Here is a 17,201-nt window from a genome sequence, read left to right as displayed (position 1 = left end):
GCATTCCTGAGTGTCAAAACAAAACAGACAAAAATTAATCTGTGAAGTTTAGAAGTTATGAAACATCAGGAAGAAGTCTGGAATGGAAACTGCTTGGTAACCTCCTATTTAAATGCAGGGTATTTTTCTACCTGAGAGGGGTAGTTTATGTCAACAAGCTGTTGTATTACATCCTGCAACTCTGCCACCACAATACACTGCATTTCACTTCACCTCACCTCTCTTTCAATGTATCTGAACACAACTTTTCATTCTGTGCATCATACGTGTTCTGCAGTGTGTCACGGTCACCTTACATTTATGAACTAGCAAATTAACATTGAGGTTTTCAGGCCCAAGTAGCATTACTTACATATCCAGCAAAATACTGTATTTGCACCCCTTACCCTCCCCACTATTTGATGAAACATCCTTTTCTTTTTGACCAGAAACTGGTAAAGCCCTTTACCAGTTACAACTTGTGCAGACCACTGAAGGGTAACAGAATTCCTCACATGTATTCCCTCAGGAAACCTTTTGGAAATCCTAACAGAATCTATTTACGTTAAAGAAAGAAACCAGTTGAAATGGGGAAGTCCTGCATTCTGCTCAGACATCTGTGGCTGTATTTAAGCAAGTAAAATTAGTGGCATAATACAAGTGGATACATAGAGGGGAACAGTTGGCTTTTGAGGACCTGATGCCTACACTATGCATGTCTGAGTGGGTTTTGCTTCAGTCTAGCTCAAAGTCTGGTCCAGTATGCTGAATGACCAGCAGCATTCGTAGCTGTGGGCTCCTGAGTGTATCTTTCTGATTTAGTTCCAACTGGAAGGAGCTCAAATATATGTACGCAGAGACTGCTGTTCAGAGAAATCAGCGTACAGTGAGCAGGGACAATCTTGAAATTTCAAAAGCCCCCTCCTGATCTGAGCTAACATACTAACATGGAAACACACTGTATAAACTTGTATGAGTGATTTCTATGCCTTGGATTCCCCTGTCTTTAATTCCTATTTTGTACCCCTCTCCGTCCTAGCTGTGCTGCAACACTTGTTTTGTACCATTCTTCAACAAAGCACGATGCACCGCCTGCAGTCCCAAAGGGTGGTGAGGACAGACTGAATGTTTTCACTGGGCTATTTTTTCAAAAAAGACACAGAAGCAAAGAAATTCCTCTGAGAAGTGTTTTTACCTGATTGCATTTATATATGGTGATGAAAACATTTCATCTATGGCTTCTGTCACATGGGCCATCCTGACTATTTCAGGGGTTCTCTTATGGCTAGCAAACTCACAGATCTCAGTGGCCCTTCTGCAGATATCAAGGCAACGCCTTGCATCCCCAGACAGTGCTGCGACCTGAAAGTAAGCATGACAGGTTTATAGCAGCATTTTCTACAAGTTGAGAAAAGAGTTTAGCAAGAATCAATAGAAAAAAAAAACAACCAAAAAAACCCCAAACCAACCTCACCACAAAACAGGAGAGCACTGCTGCTGTGAACTACATTACTAGAATCACAGATTTTAAATAACAATCTTACTGACCAAAACCAGCAACCCTCCCACACCCCCACCCAATCTGGTCATCACAAATTCAAGACTAAATTTTTTTCTACAACCACAGAAATCGGAAGTTAAAAAAAAATTTCCAGGAAATTCAATGTGAGCAGTTCAGTTCAACATCAAAATTTTTCAGAAATTTTATCAATATAGACCCTACCACAATCCACGTTCATTCAGAAAGGAAGAGGGGAAGGAAAAAAAAAAAAAGAGGAGGCAAAAAACTCCTCAGTTTTTCCATACTGAATAGCATATGAGTACACCAATACTTTTAGTAGGTCTCAAAGAAGCATCTGGGACAGTGAATTTACACTTACAAGTTCCTGAAAATTTTTAGGTCTCTGAAACTAAATACTTCTTAAAACCCCACTCGTGGTTAACAATATTAATAAAGTTGTGAACACTCGCTAGATATAGTACTGGCGTAGTTTTCCCTGTAGGTGCTGATAACATATGAAAGCCCAAGAGCCCAGCTGGAGACAAGAATGAGAAACCCTTTAGAAAAATCTAATTGCAAGTTATTTTTCTAGATGTTCTGAAGAAAAATCATACTAGAAAAGCACTGCAGATTATTCAGTCTACAAAATCACCACTATTGTTCTTACAAAAAGGTGGTTCCTTCATAACAACACAAATGCTAATATTTACTTCTGACATGAGTACTCTTTTAATCCTGCAGTGATGCTTAGCAGAAAAAGTTTAAGTGTATACTAGTTGACAGATGTTCTAACATAATTAAAACATTATTTTAATGTATAATTGCCAAAATAAGGCATTAAACAATGCATACATCTTAATTTGAGAAGCTACTGATCCCTAATGCATTATTTTTTTGTACAACTGGGTATTAAGACTGGCAACAGAACAGATACTATCTATTATGACAAGGCTTTAAACATCTTGAGAAAGAAAACTAATATGGATATTTCCACTGCCACTGGCATACTAACTTTTTTTCAAGATCATCCAATGACTCACATTATGCCAAACCCTGGAGAAAGCTGACATCTTATCATCATGCATTATCACGACTCTCGTTGTCATGACTCCAGCTCTTGGAATACACTGCTGCCTTCTCAAAGTAGGTAGAAAAACCAAGGACACTGCTTTAGCAGTTTCCTGTGAAAACACGCTGTATACCTTACAGAGAGCATAAGGTATAATTTGCTAATTGCACCCCGCTTTGCCTCCAATGCGGAACACATAACCACAGAACCAATTCTGACTACTGTTACAAAATTCTCCCTTGCTGCCCCTCCCACCCTCTCCCTGGCGCAACACAGAAGATGTACACCTGTACTGTGCTTACCTTTCTGGAAACTAGCTGAATTGCATCCTCTTCAAATGCCTTCATGCTGTTTAGTCTGGATGAAATAATTTGCTGTAACTGTTTGTAGGTGTAGGGCTGAAAGGACATTCTGGTGAGGCCCTATAGTAAATAATACAGTACAGTGAGAAGCGTTTGTAGCACCTGAAAACCCTCAACTGCTCACACATAGCCTGTAGAGTTAGCTTTAATTTCTCTGATAGGAGTAAGCTCTCTTTTGCATCCTTCCCCTCCAAGTGATATGCTTTAATCAATTCTTCCACTCCATATTTGTGAAATAAATGTGCAAATCCACAAAACTCTAAGTGAGGACCACTGTTTGGACCTCCCCACTGGAAGGCCTGAGGAACAAGCACTGTTGCGATTAGAATTCAAATTTCTCTTACAAAGCTTGTAAACAAATCAGAGCCACCTAGTACAACTTGACTACAACGGTTTACACTTTATTTTTTAATACAGTAACAGCAGAAGCTACGAAAAAATATTCATCTCTCCTTTGTATACAGCATATCTGTATACATGCATACGGTAGTCATACTATTGACTTGATGGTAGCAATCACCCAAGAATTAAAAATCCTCTTCTGGCTCAAGCTAATAAAAACTGCTTTCAAATGAGAAGGACAATCTATGTTACAGATGGTGCGCTGCCCTTCATATTCTACAGGAGGCTTGAGGTTTGTGTTTCTTCTGCAAAATTCTTCTCTCTTGTGACTACATGGACTCAGCTGATCTGCAGGGTTAGTGGGTGGAGGAAAGCAATTCACACGCTGTGGGACTATTTTGAGTCACAGAAGGATGGAGGCACAGAGCACTGTTTTTCCAAATCACTTTTCAGTGCAGTGATGAAGAGATGACTAAAAAAAATAAGTGTATTCAACATAGGTGTAGAGTTGTAGAGTGCATCCAACTTTCTGTCCACAGGTATCTAAAGTTTTCCAAAGAAAATCTACCAGCTGTTGGCAAACAGAGAGAAGTAACCAGGTGCCTGGAATGAAAGGGGAAAGAGGAAGAGCAACCAGAAGAGAATTCTTCTGAACTCTGGAGTAAGCAGCTCAACCATGAAGCATTGCATTTGATTATCCAGATCTTAATATGTTTAAAAAGACATTAGTATTCTTAATTCACTCTTACAAGAACATAGTGTACTTACACTGCATAACATCCGATTAGCAGGCTGGCTCCTTAACTTACTTTGCTAAGATTTATGTGTCCATTATTGGCCCTCTGGAGACGGAATTATAAAAGCATCATTTAACCTCTGAAGCAACCAGCACTACCTTTCTCCTGGGTTACTTTTGATTGCATACAGTATTTAATCCGTTCTCATTTTATAGCATAGCAACAAAACTGCTAGGACATACCAGCCTGCTAGCTACTCTGTTCATCATTATTCTCTCTGGCAAGTCCATGGTGTTAGCAATGGCCAAGATGATTAACTTGGAGTGCTTTTGAGTTGGCCAGTCAAATAAATTGTACATCACATTCTGCTTCCGGGTCCACAGAAGATCAAGCTGCAGAAATAGAAAAAGAACTAGACTGAAAAAGAACAATGGTCTTGTATTTACAATACCTGACAGGGATTTTAGAGCTAGCTCTACCACAGAAGACTTCTTATGTAATTCTGAACAAGCTGTCTCTGTTGTGTTTCCTTTATCCATCTGCTGATAGGACCCCATTTTCTGAATTGGGGCTCTAATTTCTTTTGGAAAAGCACAGTCCTACTGCTTTAACAGTATTAATTACAGTACAGTGATTAAATAGCTTGGTTTTTTAAACACTACTGTGACATTAATACTATATCTAACAAGACTAAAAGACCTTCCATGTGAGAACCTGAATTAGCTTACAGCAAAAAAATAAGTGTGCGTTTCTTTATTTCTGAACATAGCACATTCAAGGAGTTTCAAAACTGGATATGACTTATTTCACTGAGTTTCCTCACTGGAAAAGTAGCAACTTCCAGATAAAATACAGTTGAACTCATTCCATGACTTGGACCAAAATAAAACATAAAGCCAATGTGAACTCCAAGGCAGAGAACAATATGGCAACATGATACTTGCCCATTTAAATTCAGCTTCCTGGTGAGGCTAAGAGGAACTGTTTGTTTGTCTTCTCTCCTAAGCTCGTTCCTACTAGATCACATATGATATAGTCTAAGCATGTCTTTTTCCATCCTTCAAAAACTCATTTCTTATGATACTTCAAGGAAAGAGAACAAAGGATTCTTTGTCTCACCTCATCCACTATCAGCACTGTGGTTTTCCTCTTTGGTCCAGGCGTATTGAACAGTTTTGCTAACAGTACTGCTGCATGGGTTGCTGTCACCTTCTGACCTGTCAGTAACTGGACAAGGATTAAACAATGTTGCAGGTTAATCACACCAAATCCCTGGAAACAGAAAGTTTAGCTCCTGTTTGGTTTTAACTTTTCTCTAATGGTCAACACCAAATATCTGTTGGGGTTTTTTTCCCCATGGGGAAGGAGTTAAAAAAAATAAAAAGAAAAAAGTAGCTCATAAGACACTCAGGCCTACCAGAAACTGACCATAAAGGAGAACAGAAACAAAAGAATATATAGCTAAAAAGAAAGGCCATTAGAATTCTGTGCAATTTGTCTTAAATATAGATTCATTAAGAAATCCTGAACCCAGTCTCAGGAGAACTCTAAACCTAGCATACCTCAAGGGTGTCCCTGAACGCAAAACACCTATTGAAAACGTACATTAGTTGACAAGAACAGCCTGAGTTCAGTAGTCTTGGATTTCCATTAAAATATTAATGCATCAGCTGCAGGATCTAGAACTAGTCTATTCAACTCTAAGCGAAAAAATTACCTTCAACAAGAACTGCTACGGCAATAATCTGCGTGGCAAAACAGATGAGCTGACTGTATGCTACCTGTTCCCTTGCAGGTCCAAATATATACAGAAATTAAAGCATGCCATTTCAAAATTACACTATATATGCTGAATCAATTGTTCAACATAGTTCAGAGTCAAGCCGTAAAGTAAAATGGAGATTGCATTTGAAAATTGTATTTGTTCTCCAGAATCCCTTAAAAACTGACCTGAGATTTCATAATTATTAAACAAGCTGGAGCATGACAATAATGTATAATCTACGCTTGTTTCATGTTTCCAGTTCAGTCAGGACAGTCTGAATCAGTAATACAAATCAGTTAGATCGCAGAGGATCCTGGTTCTACAGGTCTGGAACTGGGCATCCAATATACCACAGAGTTCAGTTTGTTATGGTGGAATTGGCACACTTGCGGTACCCAGATATTTACCCTCATGTCTTTCATCTGTCCAGGCCTTCCTGTTCCTGTTCCCTTCTTTATAAACTTTACTATGACAGTGAGGTAACTGCAGTAGTGAACACTCCAGAATTTGCTTCAGTCATGCAAAGAAACATCAGCAAACTGGAACTTGAGATTGACCCACAGCAAGAGATGCAGCAATCAGAAATGCAGCAGCAGCCTTAGCTAGCGTACCCGGATAACAGCTGAGGCAGAAGGAATCAGAGAAATAACTGGTTCATTTGACTACATGATCTCCTGAAGGATATTTAGCTGGGCTAGCTTAAAGCGTTCAGGGCCCATGGGGGGCAACAAATTTTACTTTCAAAGGCCTGTTCTTTATTAATTTTAAAATTCTATGCTGAATGGGATAGGAACAACGAGTGTTAAAATAAATTAACATTACCATGAAATAAGGTAATTGTTATGAAGCCTTTCACTATCCGAAAGAAACACAGAGACCCGGTTACAGCAAATCCCTCAGCAAGACAGTGTCTATGCTGGTTTGAGGAAAGGATGCAAGTATGTAAATGTAATTCCCAGCTATGCAGATAGGGATATTAGAACAATGTGTACCACTTCCTGATCAGATAGAAGATGTCAAGTTTAAACAAATGGAGCAAAAGTTTTTAAGAAAATGGAATAGATGCTTCACGAAACCACCATTTCGTTTTCACGTCACTGGCTTGGCATTAGCCTAGACTGACAAAGGTCTTGAGCAGTTACTGTCTAACGCCTATCGGTTGATCTTAATCCAGTCCTCAGAAGGTTAATTCACACCCATATAAACGCAAGCACAGTCAGTCCCTGATGAGACACTACAGACTAGTTTGTCATGGAAATTTGAAATACAGTAATACAGTATTGTTGACAGAGATGGTCCCTCTTCAGCTTCACTGCTAGGAAGACAGACCAATTAAATTAACCATTAAGACCTCCTTAGTAATTATTCTACTGCTACACTTACTTCCAGACTTATCATCTCAGTAACTTTTTAAGCATACATGTGCAGAAAAAGTTAGAGAAGGGAAAAATATAAAAAGAATCTGGTTTATATTTCTGTTAAACCTGAGCGGATGTAATATATCAGGCTATTTAACAGCCACTGCCCTTATGCAGCTGAAAGCCAAACAGTTCAAGAAGTTGGCCACAGCCTTAAGTTAATTATTTTTTAACCCGCTCTAAGATAAAAGCACGCGGTCTCTCGGAGGGACTACTAGGAAGTATTGGTATATTAAGTGCCTTGAATACTATAACACGTAAAGGATCTGATGGTACATTATAAGATCTCTTCTTATTTCAAACCAGAGAGCCATTGAAGAGGCTTTACTTACCTCTAGTATCTGCACGTAAGCTTGGTGAGGGTCAGTCAGCTTCATGCCATTGATCTCTACAAACTGGAATGATGGTAGGTCATCATTTTCTGCAGCTTGCTGAAGACAGCGAATTACTTCATGAACAGTTGCAGTTTTACCTGTTCCAGGCACTCCAGAAATGTACATGCACCTGCAAAAGGAGAACACCTTTTCAGCAGCCTGAGTAAAATGATAATACTTTTAGGATTACCAAGCTGGAATTCCTGGGCTCTGAGACCAGCCTTGAATACTACTCCTCTGTGACTTCAAGTGATTCCCTGTATTTCAGTTACTGGGACACATACCACATTGGAGGATCATGAGGATTTTTATTAGTACTGAAACAATTAGCAACCTAAAATACTTTATAAATGTAATTTACCTCTTAAAAAAAAGTTTCCCACTCATCAGAAATTGACTGAATTATATTGAATTATATTTTGATCTTTAGTTTGAATCTGTATGATAACAGAGCCCACATTATTTCTATGCACAACCCTTCTTAGGAAAAATACCAGGAAAATTCAACTAGGAACTTTAATTCAGCCAAATGATGATAACTTCTTAAATAACAGTAGTGTTAATTGTCTGGCTGCTGTTATGCCATAGGTAGATGTGATCTCGGTTACTGTCTCACCAAACTCACCCTCCTGTACCATCAATAAGTTTGCTTTCCACAAAGTTATAGATATCCTGGAATTCTTCTTCACGACAGGGCAGAGATTCTGGGATAGCAGAAACATGCAGCCTTTTAATTAGAAAAGAAAAGAGGAAGAGCAAGAAAATTTAAATAGGAGGTCCAAGGTTTGCATTTTTGCAGTTCCACCTGAAGGGTCTACCGAGGAAAACAAATAGCCAGGCGCTCCACCTTTCACATTTGTGTGTAGTTTTTCAACTCTCACTTAAGTTTGAACACCAATGTCAGGTGTCCCAAAAGAAATAGATCTCTATATGTGCTTTTAACAGGGCTGAACACTCATCTTCATAAACAAACAGCACAAATATGCAGCAATGAAGATCTAGCTGTTCTAATTCACAAAAAATTTGTAAGTCAGCATAGAGGTAGGATAAAACAGGACAAACTGCTTACAGGAAACTGAAAAAACTAAAACTCAGTTTGAAAGATGCATTCAGGACTGAATGCCTTTTTTTTTCCCCACTGTGAAGATCTACAACGATACTTGTAAAACTTTTTCACACACCAAGAGGAGACAGATATCGTACCTTTACAATCTAAAGCTAATAAGACAGGATCTTTGTTTTTCTAATGTTGCACAGAATAAAGACAGATACCTAATTCTGAAGAACTTAGCATGGACTGGTTATAATAATTCAAAGTTGTAAAAGTAGTATTGTAAATAATACTAGTATTCATAAATCTAGTATTGTACTGCAAATTCAGAAATGCTCTTCTGGTATCAAAACACCATGCGTTTTTACAAAATGTATTCAATATGAAGATGTAAAGATGACACTTCCCCATTTTAGCATAGCCTACTGCTATGCATACCTGATGCAAGAAAGATGATTTCCTCCCCGGAGCACACGTTACCTTAATCTGGCTTCTTCTAGTATACTGGTTGGTTTCTGTGCTGCATGGTTGCGCCTGGGTATTTCAGGAGTTGCATTCCGGGGCGTCTTGGGTGTTCCAGGTAAAGGCTGTAATGAAAAGTTATAGCCTCAAACAGCTTTTCTACATACAGCAATTTCTATTGGAGACTGATCATTCATACAAGTTTCCCAAATATTACTTATGTACAAAGACTATCTGGAGATGCCACAGTACAAGATGAAAAGAGAAAAAGTCTTTACAAAAGGGAGTTACCAAACAAGCCTCATGGTCTTTTCTTCCTAAAGGAAGAAACAAACTGGAAGGGGGGTAGTGAAAGACAACTACATCTTTTAACCCCCTGAAGACTTTTAAAATTGTTTATGGCTTTCTGAAGTGCTGTGTTACAAAGGGATCCAGTTCTTAAGAAACAGCAAACAACTAGAAATTGATCTATCTGAATTTCATCATCCAAACAAAAAAGCCATACAGTATCTTAATTATTCTGCCCTGTTGTGCTTAGAAGTTCTATTTACACTAGGATTTCCATGTCAAGACACTTCATAAACGCAGAGTAAAAATTAGCCATTGACAGTATATCAATGACAGTATGGCTATGGTGATGAAAACAGTGTTAATGAGTCAGGCCTAAGATTCACATAGTATGGTATCCCATCTGCATCAGCATCAGGACAGTATAAGAAACACTTTCTGTGGTGCGGCCATGAATGCTGCAGAGCATCCCTTTTGTGTTGGTAAGCATTTGCACATTGGTAAGCCTTCAATAATCAAGACAGCTCTACTGCCAAGCACAAAGTTGGTCTTACAGCTTTATGCTATATATATAGACTGCACAGAAATAGAACTAAAACATCTTAGTGCACAGCTTACAATAACAGTAAAAATGGTGATCATAAATGGATTTGTCAGATTGTTCAGCTCCAGCCCAATCATACATTTTCCCTGTTTAGGCCAGAGTTCACAGATCAACACGGTCACAATGTTCACAATATGCAAGTGTTTTACACATTCACATAACCTACAAACACGAAAGATCATGTGAATCAAGACAACGTTTCATTAAAAGCTAAGAAATTCAGATACTTAATTTTGGTATGCAGCCATCAAGCATTCAAATAATTGGCTTAGAAATAATACAACCAGCTCTTTTAAAAGGAACCTTACAGTTTTCTTCAGGGTCTTAGCAGGAGTGTGAACTGAACACTTCCTTGAAGATTTTGGGGTGCTGAATATTTTGCTTGATTTAGTTTTCTTTTCTGGTGTACAGAACACATCATTCTCCTCTTCCTCACTACTTGAAGAGTAAGAGCTGTCTGAGCTAGACAGAAAATCCTCTTCCTGGTTCAACTCTAGCGTATTTAATATGCTATGAGAAATAGAAATGACACGAGTTTTAAAAAAATACATACAACTCTACACACTACAAAGTATCATTTGTACATTTTCAGCTTTTCCTGTAGTTAATCATAATCAGCAAGCCAACTTATTTTCCACTTGAGCTGTTAATTTTCATGGCTATTTAACAGACTGGCTTAAAGGAAGTCAGTTTCCTGAAGAACACCATGAGTTGGCTTTATGTTTCTGAACGTAAGACAGTTTTTATTCACACTGAAGTTAAGCTGTGCTTCTAGAACCATTTGCATTTTGTTATTAAACTAGACAAACTCTCAAGGCATCAAGCTATCAACAGCAATCTGAATAAGATAGCATGAATGCAAAAGTTTACCTGACTTGCTCTCTAATGCGAGCGCTTGTGTTCTGTGCGCATATTCTACGAGAACGAGGGGTCAATATAAGGCTCTGACTACCCAGTTCCTGATGTCCGATTAAGCTGTAAAGAAAGAACACAAAGCTATTTCTATTTCCTCTTTGCATCACACTTGCAAAGAGAGAAGGCTTTTCAAACTTCAGGCTCAATTGTTCAGCTGTCAATCCAGCATGAGTTCTTGTTTACAGTTATTTACAGATTGGCTACGGCATGGGTATTGGTAGCACAAGTTCCCCTCTCTTCAATATATCTTTGCCAAAAAAACTCCAAAACAACCCCCCACAAAATATTTACTATAGTTCATTCATGGTCTGTACTGTAAAGATTTTTATAGCAAAGTATAAGTATTTCTATAGAGCTTCGTAAACCAGTTGAGGAAAGCTGCTAAGTCTAAAGAAACGCCCTGAGTCCATACAAGTCAGAGTCACCAGCTGACCTATGATGCTGTGACGATAGCAACTGCACTAGCATTAGCTCAAAACGGACGTCTCTGGCTTGGGCACTATCTACATTATCCTGCTTTGTTTCCTGATGCACCCTCCGCTGGCAAAAGCAATTTACTTCATATTGACTGACAGCTGCTACACATTAACAGCTTTCCCTTGCTTTCTCAGTCAGACACACATACATTTGTGAAGAGCACTGAATAAATGCTAATAGAGTTCACTTAGCAGCCAAATTATTTTGCAAATATAACACTGCCAAACGGAAGGGACAGGGGCTCAAAACAGTAGTGTTTTTTTGTTTGGTTGTGGGTTTCTGTTGATGTTTTTCAGGGTTTTTTGTTTTGTTTATTTTTTTTCAGAGAAGGAAAACAAATATAATTTTCTTTGAGCATCTCTCTGATCTGCCCTTTGGAGTAGATTTTTCTATTTCTGTTTTGAGATTCCTTGGTTGTCTTCTTGGGCACTTCTTCATCCCTACCACTGAAATGCTTTCCTGTTAATACAACTTTCCTATTAGTTTAAAGTACACAATGAGATGAATTACTTTAATTATTTGTAGACAGTTCTCAGAAATTTTTTTAGATCTGTTAATACCACTGAAATGCCATTAATTTATCAACTAAAAGTAAATGGGTTTTTTTGCTATATAGTGACAAAAATAGGGTGCAGATCCAAGTGTTGCACCCACATCTTTACTCTTTGAAAGGAAGAACATGACTGGTTTTTGGCTTCTTGCAACATTTTATACAAAAAAATCTGATTCATTCTCCTCCTGCCCCAGCTTAATGCCATTTTTAAAGGCTGTGTGAAGATATACTTAAACAATTATGCTTTTTGAGTTTTGATTTCTTTTCTACATAAAAATTCGCATGAAAGTATACATACAATTATCATGAGAACTCTCATGACACCCATCGCATCACTTTCTATAGTTCAGCGTATCTCAGTAATTGTCACAAGCAGGGCACATTTGAGCCTGTATGACATATGTACAATGACTGCAGGGAAGTATTTTTTTATCCATGCTGATGAGTACAAACCATAACAATCAATATAGCTTCAATTCCCTTTCACATCATCCTACCATTGCCTTCCATTTCCAACCTCTTCCCTCTGTTCTTGTAACCATGAACTCCTTGTGTTCATCTTTAAAGTGAACTCCTCTTACGATCTCCCCAGTCATTCATTCACCTCCAAATACTACGCTTTCTAAAGCTTTGCTGTTTAGGCTATCCCCCCTTCTCCCAGTGATCTCAACAGGCAACACATTGTACACACAAAGACTTCACCCGCTTCTCTCTCCAAAAGTCTTTCATAAGTGTGCTTTAACAGAACTACGTACAAATAGAAATCCCGTACAAAAATAATTGTAAAAAGGCTTTCACTTACGATGCAGTGTCATCTTTTGTATTAAGATTCTTGGCTTTCTCACTGGATTCTTTGACCTTACTATAGGGGGATAATTGTATTGTATCACTGAACCTCTGCCAGTCCTCTGCAGTATCAAACACTGACTTTGACTTATTATTGGGGCAAGGTATTTTTGGCGGTGAGCCTAAAATACCAGTAAATTTCACTTTTCTTTTAGTAGTTGATGGTTCTAACGGTGCTACGGCATCACAATCATCATCCAAAAGTTCCAAAACTTCACATCCCAGGATCCTGCCTTTAGAAGATCTTGTAGGACCTAGGAATCAAGAGCAAAATGAACTTTTGTCAAGTTTTTAATATGGCTGGTTTGGTTAACTTTCAGAAAACATGGTATGGCTGGCTTGGTGGCGTCATTTAAATGAAAGGGGATGGCATTACCCTCCCTCCAGAACAAGGAGTCGAATACATATAGAAGGCATACATTTCCTCTAAAAAGATGACTAAATAGAATACAAACTAATTTTTTCAGCTTTCTAACCCACCTCCATCACTTACAACTTTGCTCCAGTTTGAAAATATGTTGTGCTACCTAGGATCAAATATGCTTATTCAAACAGGCCAACATAAACATTCTAGTGCACTGCTGGAAGATTGAAGTAAGATGTTCTGAGGTCAAGTTAGGCTGATTGGTAGCATTTCAGCCAACAAGCACTTAGACTTACCAGTTAAATAACATTTGCAACATCAACTGGATATAAGCGGTACAGTTGCTTGTGATAACAGACATAAGACAAACTACTGATGCACCCAAAAGGCTTGGGCTAACCCCAAAGCCTGAATAAGGTAGCTAAAAATACTACTGATGAACATTACCATTGTTTGAACTACCCAAAATGAAGAGGCACAAAACATACTACATTCAAAACTAACGACGGACAGAGTATTGCCATATACATACTGTTTAACTGCAATTTCTTCCTTGCTGTTGGAGTTTTGATGCCATTAGCCACTCTTTGTGAATGTCTCTCCTTAGCGCGGGAGGACTTGGAAGCAGAATGTTTTGATTCTATTTCCAACTCAACATTTTTTGGTTTTGTGGCACTCCGAACAACTCTCTCTGTCTCTTTTTTCAGGGGGGAAATGATGTCTGAAGGAATAAATGAGTTTGAAGAGTTTGGGACGCCACCTCCTTTCTTACTGGCTTCTTTCAGCTTAGCAAATGTGTCAGGGCACAAAGCCTTAAAGCATTTCCCATCCCAAGACTGTTTTACATAGAAAGTCTGTTCCTTGTTTAATGAAATAGGTAGTTCCTCCCCCAGATGTAGTGGTATTACCTGCAAAAACAGAAAATACCAAAACACACATACCTTAACATTTACTGTTAACTTAACATTCAACTATTCCCTATTCATAGATCTTATTATTGGAACTCATGCAACCCTTCATCACGTAGGGACACACCTTCAACCTACATTTACACTAGCACAAGTTTATTGCACTACAAGACCCCCATTAACATTACTTCCTTCCACGGAAACCTCTAAATGAGCTGCCTGCCAAGAACCAAAGTCATTTTGGGATGGAGGAAAGACAGAATATCAACAGTTTTCAACTATCCTATCCTATGTTAACTTCATTAACAAATATACATCACGCATTTGGTTTGGGAATAAAGTAGCTTCACTGTTCTACCATGCTTTTTAAATTGTTTCTTTCTTCCCTCTATGTGCAGAGGGGCTGCAGTACATACCATGATGCTTTTAATAATGGTCTCCACAGCTATATCAGTGTCATAGCAAGAAACCTGATCAAAAAACACCTCTTGGGGAAAAACTTTCCTTTTAAGCAGTTTCCTCTTATTCTGAGGTATCTCTGTAATATGACTGAACCACTGCACAACTGCATGTTTCTCCTGAGCACCTGTAACAATGTAAAAAAAAAAGTCAGTGAACATTAAGAATTTTATTGTATTGCAGATAGTTATTACCAGACCTCAATGACTTTAGCTAAAATGCCATCAAGAATAGAAGTCCCCCTGTACACAAGTAAGGAAGCATCTGATAAGAGATCACAATTACCATTTTCTAAGTAAATTAAGATGTTTGTTGAGACTTTTAAGGACTAAGATAACACCTGCATAGGGTCTCAATCACAAAATGCTTGCAGACCAGCTGATCCACCAGTTCACTATCACAAATGAAGATGCTCCTCATTTGCATAAATGTGTTCTAATCAGTCCCCACTAACTGAAAGCAGTGACATAAAAGGAGAAGTGAGAAATTTCAGAATATTATCTGTAATTTCAATGTTATTTTAGAGGTAAACCAGAAACACAATTAACTGCCTAACAAACCAGAGAATCCTGCTGTTGAAATGTCTAGAAAAAAAGTCTGAATAAACACTATGAACAGATTCAGTGTGGAGAGTTAAAAGAAACATCTGAAACATACTACAATGAAACATTAAGTTCCTCTCTACATTTTAAGGTGTTCATCTTTGAATGAAAAACAAAGCCACATCCCTTTAACAAATTTGTCAAAAATATGTAACAAAAGGAAAATCTTGTTTTCAAGGAAGTTTCACAGGTTTTATTCCAGCATGAAAAAAATATTCAGTTATATTACAGTAAATCTGCATTAGTAAATAAGTAAGCTGGAATGATATGTATTTATGTTTTTGAAAAGTAAATATTTAAAACAACTCAAAACATCATGATGGCCCAAAACAAACAAAAGCCTTTCAAAGAAATCAGACATAGCTAGTGAGCAGCGTCTAATTCAGACTCAGAGACAGTATTTGTACCACTCCACTTCCATGATTTATCTTTTAATATCTACCTTTATTTGTAAACAAGGAGTTCTACAAGGAAAGAATTAAGTAGTCCCATTTATTCAGCCTTGTACCTTATTGCCAAATTCCCTGGTGTCTAGTAAGATTTAAGTTCCAGGGCTGCTGTGCTCTTCCTCCATTTGGATTCTCCAGTCCCTACATACAGCATGAGCTCACACCATCTTTCTCAAGGACCATTTCTTTTAAATTAGACAACTAAGCAAAAAAGGTTGTAAAAATTTAATGTCTTTAAGCTCTCTGTTTATCCAGCAAATCTAGTTTAAATGAGCCCTCAGCCCCAAATAGCTGGGGAGCATGTGAATATAGATGCAGTGATTACCAAAGCCCAATTTACTTAATAAATTAGGCCAGTGATATGGGATTATGCGATAAATACATACCCATGAAATAGGTATCTTTAAAACATTTTAAGATTTCTCACATAGGAGGTAATTTTTTATTTCTCTTACCATCTTCATATAAATCCAGGAGTTGTGCCACAAAAGGTTGATCTGCATTCTCCCCTTCTACTAAAATAAACTCGCCAAGTTGTATACAGGTTTCTGTTCTGCTTCTTTCTGATTTAATAATGATTCCCCTAGAAAGCGATGCACACATGCAGATTAGCAGGATTTCATATTCTTTATAATTCACATATCATTAAAGCTGTCAATCTTACTAGTTATGCCCCCTCCTGCAAAGCCTACAATTGAGTTCGCTGATTGAAAGCTTTCGTATATATTTCAAGTAGACAGTTAACACTTATTCACAGATTTAATTAAATGTTTTTGTTTAGACATTATGCAATTTGTAACTCAAAAGCTTTGCAACATTTTTGTTATACACATGCAGCGTCATCACACAACACTCAAAACCTTACTCATTCTCACTGCCTGCTACATTAACATAAACAATGTCAGAAAGGTACATAAACCTTCATTAATTAAGTTTCCCTGAACAAAATAATGTTATTTACTTGTAGTGGCAATAAACGTTATTTACTTGTATCGTAAAGTCCTCAGTTTTCTGTCTGAGCTCATGGGTTTTCCATACCAGGAGTAGGTAATTTTGCTCTGCTGCCGAGTGTTCATGATTCCCAGGGAAAGGCTGAAACAAGCAGAAACAATTTTTTTTTAAAATTATTATTTAAAAACGAAAGCAGAGAAAGACTTAAGATGGCCTGATACATAGAAAAGCCATCAGGTCTTTCAGTGTGCACGAAAAACGTGGCATGCATCGGTTGACTCAGAAAAGCCTACCTTCCTTCCCAAAGCTTCCAGATGCCCCTCCTGAGGGAGAGGGAAAAAGGGAAGGTGTTTAGTAAGCGGATTGTTCTTCAATTCCTTTTTTCCACGTCCAGTGCTTGACTACCACACTTGACAAACGTGCGATTCCCTCATAAGTGGCTACTTCGCTTATTCACAGAGAAGGTTACCAGCTGTTTGTTCATTACCAAGTCCTCCCGGCTCCTGCCCGCCGCGATGGCCGACCCACACCGCCGGCCGCTTTAGGACTGTGCCTTGCTGGTTTGGGTCCAGATCTCACAGCGACCAGGCGGATGAAGTTTCGCTTACGCGCAATTCTTACATTTGAACTTCGGGGTTTTTTTTCTTAAATAGCAACTTGCCCTCTGGAAAGAGGCAGCAGAGCTCAGCAAAACGCCCACCCCAGTGCCACCCCCACCCCTCGCC

At 38.3% G+C, this 17,201-nt stretch overlaps 1 protein-coding gene across 1 annotated transcript in view; it reads right to left on the bottom strand.

Moving 5' to 3' along the window:
- Positions 1-16,601, bottom strand: part of ORC1 (origin recognition complex, subunit 1) — an 18,257-nt gene extending 1,656 nt beyond the window's left edge. The window contains exons 1-14 of the mRNA XM_009884617.1: positions 16,513-16,601; positions 15,981-16,108; positions 14,432-14,601; positions 13,640-14,015; positions 12,700-12,997; positions 10,823-10,927; positions 10,261-10,462; positions 9,079-9,185; positions 8,173-8,274; positions 7,506-7,677; positions 5,110-5,217; positions 4,233-4,382; positions 2,852-2,971; positions 1,174-1,341 (exon numbers count right to left, since the gene is read on the bottom strand). Of these exons, the coding sequence (XP_009882919.1) occupies positions 1,174-1,341; positions 2,852-2,971; positions 4,233-4,382; positions 5,110-5,217; positions 7,506-7,677; positions 8,173-8,274; positions 9,079-9,185; positions 10,261-10,462; positions 10,823-10,927; positions 12,700-12,997; positions 13,640-14,015; positions 14,432-14,601; positions 15,981-16,108; positions 16,513-16,601 (2,295 nt within the window). The remainder of the gene's footprint in view (positions 1-1,173; positions 1,342-2,851; positions 2,972-4,232; positions 4,383-5,109; positions 5,218-7,505; positions 7,678-8,172; positions 8,275-9,078; positions 9,186-10,260; positions 10,463-10,822; positions 10,928-12,699; positions 12,998-13,639; positions 14,016-14,431; positions 14,602-15,980; positions 16,109-16,512) is intronic.
- Positions 16,602-17,201: the final 600 nt, after the last annotated feature.

This window comes from Charadrius vociferus, unplaced genomic scaffold, assembly GCF_000708025.1.
Source record: "Charadrius vociferus isolate BGI_N301 unplaced genomic scaffold, ASM70802v2 scaffold163, whole genome shotgun sequence".
NCBI lineage: Eukaryota > Metazoa > Chordata > Aves > Charadriiformes > Charadriidae > Charadrius > Charadrius vociferus.
The sequence above is the reverse complement of the archived record's forward strand: the minus strand, read 5'-3'. Positions and strand labels throughout refer to the sequence as shown.